This window comes from Taudactylus pleione, unplaced genomic scaffold, assembly GCF_031769625.1.
Source record: "Taudactylus pleione unplaced genomic scaffold, aTauple2 ptg000740l, whole genome shotgun sequence".
Classification (NCBI taxonomy): Eukaryota; Metazoa; Chordata; class Amphibia; order Anura; family Myobatrachidae; genus Taudactylus; species Taudactylus pleione.
The window spans coordinates 1,121,027-1,133,812 of NW_028285142.1; the positions used below are offsets into that span (position 1 = coordinate 1,121,027).

The 12,786-nt window shown below is 46.0% G+C and overlaps 1 protein-coding gene across 1 annotated transcript in view; it reads left to right on the plus strand.

Annotated features, from left to right (window-relative positions):
- The window catches only part of MIIP (migration and invasion inhibitory protein), an 80,048-nt gene extending 67,692 nt beyond the window's left edge, over nucleotides 1-12,356 (plus strand). The window contains exons 6-10 of the mRNA XM_088457153.1: nucleotides 174-232; nucleotides 326-452; nucleotides 3,645-3,741; nucleotides 4,644-4,766; nucleotides 11,527-12,356. Coding sequence (XP_088313279.1) covers nucleotides 174-232; nucleotides 326-452; nucleotides 3,645-3,741; nucleotides 4,644-4,766; nucleotides 11,527-11,619 — 499 coding nt within the window. The 3' untranslated portion in view covers nucleotides 11,620-12,356. The remainder of the gene's footprint in view (nucleotides 1-173; nucleotides 233-325; nucleotides 453-3,644; nucleotides 3,742-4,643; nucleotides 4,767-11,526) is intronic.
- Nucleotides 12,357-12,786: the final 430 nt, after the last annotated feature.

Here is a 12,786-nt window from a genome sequence, read left to right on the forward strand (position 1 = left end):
GGGGGGAACAGGTCACCTCTAGATGTATACGGCCATGCTGATTGCTGACCACACGGACCCCAGAGCGTGTCCTGATGTCACATTCAGTATAACAACATCTCAGCTGTACATACACACAGTACATATCATCACTGCGTGTTCTGGAGGGGGAGTAACTATGATTGTGCTTTCAGGTCAGGGACACAGGACTCGTCCGAGGAAGAACTGGACGTCTCGCTAGACACTCATCAATGTAAGGCTCCTGTCTGTCTGCCCTGTCTGTCCGTCCAAGCAGGTGTCACACAGCGGTAACTGACCAGCGGTCTGTCTGTGCTCTGTGTCCTAGGTGTCTACTGCTACAGAGTGAACCAGCGATTGTTCACATCCCCCGTCGGAGCCGAATCTGCCTGTCCCATATGTAAGAAGCGCAGGTTCAGGCGCCATACAGCGTTAGACGAGCCGGCGTATATTCGGTTTGTATATTAGACCAACATGTACGGTGAGCTATATAATAGTAGAACACTGTAGATATACACCGCCATCATTATCGGTACACACTATACACCGCCCCTAATCCATACACCGCCATCATTATCAGTACACAGTTACACTATACACCGCCCCTAATCCATACAATGCCATCATTATCGGTACACACTATACACCGCCCCTAATCCATACACCGCCATCATTATCAGTACACACTATGCACCGCCCCTAATCCATACACCGCCATCATTATCAGTACACACTATACACCGCCCCTCATCCATACACCGCCATCATTATCAGTACACACTATACACCGCCCCTAATCCATACACCGCCATCATTATCAGTACACACTATGCACCGCTCCTAATCCATACACCGCCATCATTATCAGTACACACTATGCACCGCCCCTAATCCATACACCGCCATCATTATCAGTACACACTATACACCTCTCCTAATCCATACACCACCATCATTATCAGTACACACTATGCACCGCCCCTAATCCATACACCGCCCCTAATTCATACACCGCCATCATTATCAGTACACACTATGCACCGCCCCTAATCCATACACCGCCATCATTATCCGTACACACTATACACCTCCCCTAATCCATACACCGCCATCATTATCAGTACACACTATACACCTCCCCTAATCCATACACCGCCATCATTATCAGTACACACTATGCACCACCCCTAATCCATACACCGCCATCATTGTCAGTACACACTGTGCACCACCCCTAATCCATACACCGCCATCATTATCAGTACACACTATGCACCTCCCCTAATCCACACACCGCCATCATTATCAGTACACACTATACACCGCCCCTAATCCATACACCGCCATCATTATCAGTACACACTATGCACCTCCCCTAATCCACACACCGCCATCATTATCAGTACACACTATGCACCGCCCCTAATCCATACACCGCCATCATTATCAGTACACACTGTGCACCGCCCCTAATCCATACACCGCCATCATTATCAGTACACACTGTGCACCGCCCCTAATCCATACACCGCCATCATTATCAGTACACACTGTGCACCGCCCCTAATCCATACACCGCCATCATTATCAGTACACACTGTGCACCGCCCCTAATCCATACACCGCCATCATTATCAGTACACACTGTGCACCGCCCCTAATCCATACACCGCCATCATTATCAGTACACACTGTGCACCGCCCCTAATCCATACACCGCCATCATTATCAGTACACACTGTGCACCGCCCCTAATCCATACACCGCCATCATTATCAGTACACACTGTGCACCGCCCCTAATCCATACACCGCCATCATTATCAGTACACACTGTGCACCTCCCCTAATCCATACACCGCCATCATTATCAGTACACACTATGCACCTCCCCTAATCCATACACCGCCATCATTATCAGTACACACTATACACCTCCCCTAATCCATACACCGCCATCATTATCAGTACACACTGTGCACCTCCCCTAATCCATACACCGCCATCATTATCAGTACACACTGTGCACCTCCCCTAATCCATACACCGCCATCATTATCAGTACACACTATACACCTCCCCTAATCCATACACTGCCATCATTATCAGTACACACTATGCACCTCCCCTAATCCATACACCGCCATCATTATCAGTACACACTATACACCGCCCCTAATCCATACACCGCCATCATTATCAGTACACACTATGCACCGCCCCTAATCCATACACCGCCATCATTATACACTATGCACCGCCCCTAATCCATACACCGCCATCATTATCAGTACACAGTATACACCGCCATCATTATCATTACACACTATGCACCTCCCCTAATCCATACACCGCCATCATTATCAGTACACACTATGCACCACCCCTAATCCATACACCGCCATCATTATCAGTACACAGTATACACCTCCCCTAATCCATACACCGCCATCCGTATCATTACACACTATGCACCTCCCCTAATCCACACACCGCCATCGTTATCAGTGCACACTATGGATCTCCCCTAATCCATACACCGCCATCATTATCAGTACACACTGTGCACCTCCCCTAATCCACACACCGCCATCATTATCAGTACACACTATGCACCGCCCCTAATCCATACACCGCCATCATTATCAGTACACACTATGCACCGCTCCTAATCCATACACCGCCATCATTATCAGTACACACTATGCACCGCTCCTAATCCATACACCGCCATCATTATCAGTACACTGCACCGCCCCTAATCCATACACCGCCATCATTATCAGTACACACTATACACGGCCCCTAATCCATACACCGCCATCATTATCAGTACACACTATACACCGCCCCTAATCCATACACCGCCATCATTATCAGTACACACTATGCACCGCCCCTAATCCATACACCGCCATCATTATCAGTACACACTATGCACCACCCCTAATCCATACACCGCCATCATTATCAGTACACACTATGCACCGCCCCTAATCCATACACCGCCATCATTATCAGTACACACTAAGCTAGGCACAAGAGATGTATCTGAACTCTGCATAACGCGCTATTGCCCAAGTATGCCTCAGTGCAAATGCCCGGCTACCACCAAGTTACATCTCTTCAGCCACGAGTGGAGTTGTCTGAGCAGGACCCCAAGTCCCCCGTTTTGGGTATATCCGTGCTTGAGTCTAGATCATTAAATCAAATTGACTGAGGTACTAATTATGTCACTGGTGCTCAAGCATGGATTTCCTTAAAACCTGGCCTGTAATGGCAGAATTTGGGAATCTCTGCTGTAGATGAGGGCAGCAGACCAGTTCATGTCTCTTGTAAGCATGGGGAGGGGGAGAGATAATGGCAAAAGTGAGGAAAGGAAGAACGCATGAGTGAAAGGGCCCTGCTTGTGTGAGCTTACAAGCCATTGGGGGAGGGGGCAGACAAGGGTGGCACAGAGGGGTGAGTCCGTGTGCTAGGACACAGAGAGGTGGCTGATAGATCTGGCACATTATTAAATCCTGTTTTGGCGCTTTACAGAGAGGTGGAGAGTCGGAGAGGGAGAGAGTTCCAGTGGTAGGAAGAGCACGGGAGAAATCCTAGAGGTGGCATTGGGATAAGGTTTAACGGTGAATGAATGTATTTCAGGGTGAGCATCCCCAGGAGCACTCTGCTGCCTCCCTATAAATACAGAGCTCACAGGAGAAAAAGCTTTGACCCCACAGACAGCGTCGCCTTGCCATCGGTAAGTTCTCAAAGGCTTTAAACGCTTAGTCCACAGAGATTCTTATGCCCCTGCGATCTGTGAGTCTGCAGCCCATCTATACACTGGTGGCCTGATTCAGAGCCGCTCGTAAGCGGCCGCTCGTTCGCTCCGAGCGATGTTCGCACAACTGCGCATGTGTATGGGTTGTAATACGCATGCGCGAACCAGTCATTGCAGTCGGAAATTGTGTGCTCACAAAATTGCGAGTGCCTGCTAATATGAGTGACAGAATGAGGCGTTTGTGGGTGGTAACGGGAAGGTGCTTGAAAACGGGGAGTGGAGATCGGAACGCAGGCGTGCCAAACGGTCAATACGGGCGTTTTAAGGGTGTGCATAATTAACAAAGCAGCGTCATCGACCACGTCACTTGGTTGTCTTTTAGCCTGAACTGCTCGCATGATTGCGGTAGGAAAATCCAACCACAAGAATAGCGAGCAGTTCAGATGCCTTTCGATGTACTCGATTAATCTAATAAATAGCGGAGATAACGTTGGATGCGAGCGCCAAGGGGGTTTTTTTTTTAAAATAGCGAGCGCATGTTTCGTTCGCTCGTTCAGACATAGAGTGGTCAACAGACCGCAAAGAGCGAGCGCTCAATTTAAATATCCGGCCCCTTTTTCTGAACGAGCGAGCGCAAATAGCGTCCGGCTCTGAATCAGGCCCTGGGTCCTGTCACATTACAGAGGATGCAGTCTCATCACTAGGATGTGGTGTGATCACTCACCATACATTGTGTCTCTGTGATGCCACTGGTGTCCTAGCGGCTTGGCAGGTAACATTGTCCCAATCCGCACTCCTCTATGTAATGAAGTACGTGACTTGTGCAGTGGATTTATCACACACTGCAGAAATATTACGCGTCATTGTTTTCTGTCTGTCAGCATTGTTTAGCCGGATGGGAAAATGCGGTGCCCTCCTGTGGTCTCCGAGTCACCAGCTTGGACCTGAAGACCTCAGTGGATCCAAGTGTGGTCACATCGGGAACAGCCGGCGACTTCAGCATGGTAAGAGAAGGCGCCTGTAGCTTCTTGTATAATAGATAGAACCAGTCTCAGTTTTCCGGTGGAATGAATATAAGGTGTAGCGGAATGCTGTTTATAGACCGGCAGGCTAAATGCCGTCGGTCTATATCCCGACACGAGAAGCATGACGGGGGACCTCAGATAGGCGTCAATATACAGGCGCCTATCTGAATCCCGACACCGAAGGATGACAGCCCGAACGAGGTAAGTCTGGGGCGTCCTTAGCGTTAGCCGCGGGGGGAGAGGGTTAGGTTTAGGGAGCGGGGTTAGGTTTTGGGAAGGAAGGTTAGGGTTAGGCACCCCTAGGGGGGAGGGTTAGAGTTAGGCACACCCGGAGGGTTAGGTTTGGGGTGCGGGAAGGAGGGGGGGTTAGGTTTAGACACCCCCAGGGGGAAAACTTGGGGTTACGTGCCCCTAAGGTAGGGTGAGAGGGGAGGGTTAGATTACTTACCAGCCGGCGTCAGGATCTGCTGCTGTTGGGCTTCTCGTGTCGGGATTTGAACCGGAAGCTAAACTGATTCCGGTGCAGCTACAATAACCTTTCCCTAGTCCTAAATAGTGTTGGGGCCTCATATAGTACATAAATAAGTGTTCTGCAGCGCCTCATATAGTACATGAATAAGTGTTCTGCAGCGCCTCATATAGTACATAAATAAGTGTTCTGCAGCGCCTCATATAGTACATAAATAAGTGTTCTGCAGCGCCTCATATAGTACATAAACAAGTGTTCTGCAGCGCCTCATATAGTACATAAATAAGTGTTCTGCAGCGCCTCATATAGTACATAAATAAGTGTTCTGCAGCGCCTCATATAGTACATAAATAGGTGTTCTGCAGCGCCTCATATAGTACATAAATAAGTGTTCTGCAGCGCCTCATATAGTACATAAATAAGTGTTCTGCAGCGCCTCATATAGTACATAAATAAGTGTTCTGCAGCGCCTCATATAGTACATAAATAAGTGTTCTGCAGCGCCTCATATAGTACAGAAATAAGTGTTCTGCAGCGCCTCATATAGTACATAAATAAGTGTTCTGCAGCGCCTCATATAGTACATAAATAAGTGTTTTGCAGCGCCTCATATAGTACATAAATAAGTGTTCTGCAGCGCCTCATATAGTACATGAATAAGTGTTCTGCAGCGCCTCATATAGTACATAAATAAGTGTTCTGCAGCGCCTCATATAGTACATAAATAAGTGTTTTGCAGCGCCTCATATAGTACATGAATAAGTGTTCTGCAGCGCCTCATATAGTACATAAATAAGTGTTCTGCAGCGCCTCATATAGTACATAAATAAGTGTTCTGCAGCGCTTCATATAGTACATAAATAAGTGAACCAGCGACTTGTATAGTACATAAATAAGTGAACCAGCGACTTACATAGTACAGAAATAAGTGAACCAGCGACTCATATAGTACATAAATAAGTGTTCTGCAGCGCTTCATATAGTACATAAATAAGTGTTCTGCAGCGCTTCATATAGTACATAAATAAGTGTTCTGCAGCGCCTCATATAGTACATTAATAAGTGTTCTGCAGCGTCTCATATAGTACATAAAGAAGTGTTCTGCAGCGCCTCATATAGTACATAAATAAGTGTTCTGCAGCGCCTCATATAGTACAGAAATAAGTGTTCTGCAGCGCCTCATATAGTACAGAAATAAGTGAACCAGCGCCTCATATAGTACAGAAATAAGTGAACCAGCGCCTCATATAGTACATAAATAAGTGAACCTGCGCCTCATATAGTACATAAATAAGTGAACCAGCGCCTCATATAGTACATAAATAAGTGAACCAGCGCCTCATATAGTACATAAATAAGTGAACCAGCGACTTACATAGTACATAAATAAGTGAACCAGCGACTTACATAGTACAGAAATAAGTGAACCAGCGACTTACATAGTACATAAATAAGTGAACCAGCGACTTACATAGTACAGAAATAAGTGAACCAGCGCCTCATATAGTACAGAAATAAGTGAACCAGCGCCTCATATAGTACAGAAATAAGTGAACCAGCGCCTTACATAGTACAGAAATAAGTGAACCAGCGACTTAAATAGTACAGAAATAAGTGAACCAGCGCCTTACATAGTACAGAAATAAGTGAACCAGCGACTTACATAGTACAGAAATAAGTGAACCAGCGACTTACATAGTACAGAAATAAGTGAACCAGCGACTTACATAGTACAGAAATAAGTGAACCAGCGACTTACATAGTACAGAAATAAGTGAACCATCGACTTACATAGTACAGAAATAAGTGAACCAGCGACTTACATAGTACAGAAATAAGTGAACCATCGACTTACATAGTACATAAATAAGTGAACCAGCGACTTACATAGTACAGAAATAAGTGAACCAGCGCCTCATATAGTACAGAAATAAGTGAACCAGCGCCTCATATAGTACAGAAATAAGTGAACCAGCGCCTTACATAGTACAGAAATAAGTGAACCAGCGCCTTACATAGTACAGAAATAAGTGAACCAGCGACTTATATAGTACAGAAATAAGTGAACCAGCGCCTTACATAGTACAGAAATAAGTGAACCAGCGACTTATAGTACAGAAATAAGTGAACCAGAGACTTATATAGTACAGAAATAAGTGAACCAGCGACTTACATAGTACATAAATAAGTGAACCAGCGACGTACATAGTACATAAATAAGTGAACCAGCGACTTACATAGTACAGAAATAAGTGAACCAGCGACTTACATAGTACAGAAATAAGTGAACCAGCGACTTACATAGTACAGAAATAAGTGAACCAGCGACGTACATAGTACATAAATAAGTGAACCAGCGACTTACACAGTACATAAATAAGTGAACCAGCGACTTACATAGTACAGAAATAAGTGAACCAGCGACTTACATAGTACAGAAATAAGTGAACCAGCGACTTACATAGCACATAAATAAGTGAACCAGCGACTTGCATAGCACAGAAATAAGTGAACCAGCGACTTACATAGTACAGAAATAAGTGAACCAGCGACTTACATAGTACAGAAATAAGTGAACCAGCGACGTACATAGTACATAAATAAGTGAACCAACGACTTGCATAGTACATAAATAAGTGAACCAGCCACTTACATAGTACATAAATAAGTGAACCAGCCACTTACATAGTACATAAATAAGTGAACCAGCGACTTACATAGTACATAAATAAGTGAACCAGCGACGTACATAGTACATAAATAAGTGAACCAGCGACTTACATAGTACATAAATAAGTGAACCAGCGACTTACATAGTACAGAAATAAGTGAACCAGCGACTTACATAGTACAGAAATAAGTGAACCAGCGACTTACATAGTACAGAAATAAGTGAACCAGCGACTTACATAGTACAGAAATAAGTGAACCAGCGACTTACATAGTACAGAAATAAGTGAACCAGCGCCTCATATAGTACAGAAATAAGTGAACCAGCGCCTTACATAGTACAGAAATAAGTGAACCAGCGACTTACAGTACAATATAATGCAGGACAAGGACAAGGTTTATATACATTGCTGCATTAGCGATAATAACACTGACATAGGCAGCAGGGCGTCAGCAATCAGGTGTTAGGTGACCTACTGGGGAGTAAGGAGTTGATAGTATAAGTAAGGAGAAGCACATGAGGGTAGAGGGCCCTGCTCGTGAGAGCTTACATTCTAATGGGTGGTGTAAATGGTGCAGTTGGGTTACTGTGAGTAGTGTGGCTGGACACCACGTATTGGCACGGCGCAGTGTGTCAGTATACAGCGGACCTGGCATGTAATGATTGTTATGGCAGAACGGCTGTAGCTAGTTCTAGATGCCCGTGTAGAGAAGCTTTCGGTTGTGTAGTAGTTGTCGCCGTAGTGACTGGTGTCTATGTTCCCTACACTTGGGGGGCGGGGGAGATTACAAAGCAGCTCTGCACGTAGCGCCACGCGTTCTCCCTCCCAGGCTGGCGAGGATCTAGCGCTGTGTAAGTAACAAATTCTCTCCGTGCTGACGCTGTCTCTTTAATGACCATCTCCTGATTCCTACTAAGGGGCCCATTTATCATCCAGTTTTAAAACTCTCTGGCCCCGATTCACCGCAATGCTGACGCTCCCGGAGCTATTCTAGTCAGCGCGCTGTTAAATCGGAGAATTATGGTTCTTGCGACTTAACCTGGGTGTTTAGTCAGAGAATGACGGTTCCCCGACTAAAGTACCGGCCGCGTGGCTGTTTAGCGCCACACTAAGCCGGCAATCCGCCGCGTGGCCGGCACTTTTGTCGGATTTCTCCGCACACCCTCAGGAGGATGCGGGAAGAAATCCCAGGGCTTATTCAGCAAAGCTTTGAATTGAATCGTGGCCTTTGCATGTGATAATGAGGCTCCAGCCAATCAGCTCCCAACTGTCATCTTTGAAAAATGACAGTTGTGAGCTGATTGGCTGGAGCGCCATTTATCATACGCAACAAGTTTTAGAACCTGTTGATAAATGGGCCCCTAAATGCTGCTCCCCCCCCCCCCCCCCCATTATGTCCTAATTAAGGAATGTTCCTTATTTGTACATTATATTGTCATTATTACTCATTGGTTTATGTGCGTCTATAATTTGGTCGTCTTGTATAAATCGCAGCTAAGAGATGAAGTAGTGCCCAACCTCTGCCACCTCATGTAGTCCTGTGCCCCCTGTACCCTCATTAGGATGCAGAATAGGGCACTTTTCTGCCCCTGTCGTCATAGCTGCCCCGTCTGCCTAGCTCCTCCCTCTGCTGCAGTAGGCGCCATCTTGGCATATCCATAAACAAATGATAACCGCACGTGATAAGAGACATAGGCTGCGTCTGTACTGCGCCTCCACCATATTGCATGCTCTGAGCTGGACAGATAATGGGTCTAGGCTGTCAGAGCGATGAACACTTTGGGGTCCGCAGCCCAGTTCTGTCAGTTACTAAGTGACCCGTGTAGACAATAAATTGTGGAACTGCGGCTGTTATGCTGTATACTGTATACATGATTGGAACTGCGGCTGTAATACTGTATACATGATTGGAACTGCGGCTGTATACATGATTGGAACTGCGGCTGTAATACTGTATACATGATTGGAACTGCGGCTGTTATGCTGTATACTGTATACATGATTGGAACTGTGGCTGCTATGCTGTATACTGTATTTATGATTGGAACTGCGGCTTTTATGCTGTATACAGTATACATGATTGGAACTGCGGCTGTTATGCTGTATACAGTATACATGATTGGGACTGCGGCTGTATACATGATTGGAACTGCGACTGATGCTGTATACTGTATACATGATTGGAACTGCGGCTGTTATGCTTTATTCATGATTGGAACTGCGGCTGTATACATGATTGGAACTGTGGCTGTTATGCTGTTTACTGTATACATGATTGGAACTGCGGCTGTTATGCTGTATACTGTATACACAATTGGAACTGCGGCTGTTATGCTGTATACATGATTGGAACTGCGGCTGTTATGCTGTATACATGATTGGAACTGCGGCTTTAATACTGTATACATGATTGGAACTGCGGCTGTATACTGTATATATGATTGGAACTGCGGCTGTTATGTTGTATACTGTTTACATGATTGGAACTGTGGCTGCTATTCTGTATACTGTATATATGATTGGAACTGCGGCTGTTATGCTGTATACAGTATACATGATTGGAACTGCGGCTGTTATACTGTATACATGATTGGAACTGCGGCTGTATACATGATTGGAACTGCAACTGTTATGCTGTATACACGATTGGAACTGTGGCTGCTATACTGTGTACAGTATACATGATTGGAACTGTGGCTGCTATGCTGTATACTGTATATATGATTGGAACTGCGGTTTTTATGCTGTATACTGTATACACGATTGGAACTGCGGCTGTTATGCTGTATACTGTATACATGATTGGAACTGCGGCTGTAATACTGTATACATGATTGGAACTGCGGCTGTTATACTGTATACATGATTGGAACTGCGGATGTTATGCTGTATACAGTATACATGATTGGAACTGCGGCTGTATACATGATTGGAACTGCGGCTGTTTACAGTATACATGATTGGAATTGCGGCTGTATACAGTATACATGATTGGAACTGCAACTGTTATGCTGTATACATGATTGGAACTGCGGCTGTTATGCTGTATACATGATTGGAACTGTGGCTGTTATGCTGTATACATGATTGGAACTGCGGCTGTTATGTTGTATACATGATTGGAACTGTGGCTGCTATGCTGTATACTGTATATATGATTGGAACTGCGGCTTTTATGCTGTATACATGATTGAAACTGCGGCTGTTATGCTGTATACAGTATACATGATTGGAACTGCGGCTGTATACATGATTGGAACTGCGGCTGTTTACAGTATACATGATTGGAATTGCGGCTGTATACAGTATACATGATTGGAACTGCAACTGTTATGCTGTATACATGATTGGAACTGCGGCTGTTATGCTGTATACATGATTGGAACTGTGGCTGTTATGCTGTATACATGATTGGAACTGCGGCTGTTATGTTGTATACATGATTGGAACTGTAGCTGCTATGCTGTATACTGTATATATGATTGGGACTGCGGCTTTTATGCTGTATACATGATTGGAACTGCGGCTGTTATGCTGTGTACAGTATACATGATTGGAACTGGGCATGTAATTTGATCATTGTCCTTTTAATTTCCAGGATAGCGCATCTTATTACGCCTGCAGGGCAAGGTCGGAGAATCTGCTCAACATGTCCCGCTCCATCGTTTTCCACCACAATAAAGACAAGTAAAGTCCCATATTATGAGAGACCTTGTCTGGAGTGAGCCTGGCAGCCTGTCCCTGCATCCCGGTCTCTAGGCAGTGCCGGAGTGATCCTGGCAGCCTGGCCCTGCATCCCCGTCTCAAGGCAGTACTATGAGACTTGGTTATATACTTATTATATGGACGATGTGTTACTGCAGAGAAAGAAAAGCCCATGAATTTGCAGTACGTGATATGCAGTTGGCGTTGCTGACTGAGTGTGTCGGCTCTGAGGAACAGACCTTTGGGGAGTTTGTTTTTTGTCGGGAGATGGAGGAGGGATTTTTTCATTATTACCAAAACTTCTTTTATCCCAGATGAAATAGATAATAAAGAAGAAAAATCAGTTGTATTTTTATAACCAGTGTTCACTGAATGGGTGCGTACCAGAGACCCTGGCCAGCCGCACACGCGCACAGCGTTTAGTCCCTGGTAAAGTTGCAGGCGCTAGATCAGGATCACGGATGGATTTTGCCCAACTACAGGCTGCCACGTTGTAACTGACAGTAGCTCTAAGTCCCATCACCTGGCGCAGATCCTTCAGGTCACGTATGTTGGAGAATGCAGACCTGAACAGGCGTGACTAGATGCAGAAACGCAGCTCTCCACCAGCTCACGCGCAGCTGGAACATAAGCACTTGGAGGGCAGGGGTAAGGGTCTCTCCGAAAAAGAAAAAAAAACAAAGGGCGACGGGTGGATCTTGGACCAAGAAAAGTTTTTTGTTTTTTTTTGTAGTGTTCACTGAGGGCGCTCTCCAATATGTACCAAAGATTCAGGCTTCCTGGGCCGTGTTGAGGGTCTCTCTCACTACCTGGGCCGTGTTGGGGGGGGTCTCTTTCTTTTCCTGGGCCGTGTTGGGGGGTCTCTCTTTCTTTTCCTGGGCCGTGTTGGGGGGTCTCTCTTTCTTTTCCTGGGCCATGTTGGGAGGGGTCTCTGGCTTCCTGGGCCGTGTTGGGAGGGGTCTCTGGCTTCCTGGGCCGTGTTGGGAGGGGTCTCTGGCTTCCTGGGCCGTGTTGGGAGGGGTCTCTGGCTTCCTGGGCTGTGTTGGGAGGGCTGTCTGGCTTCCTGGGCCGTGTTGGGAGGGCTCTCTGGCTTCCTGGGCCGTGTTGGGAGGGCTCTCTGGCTTCCTGGGCCGTGTTGGGAGGGGTCTCTGGC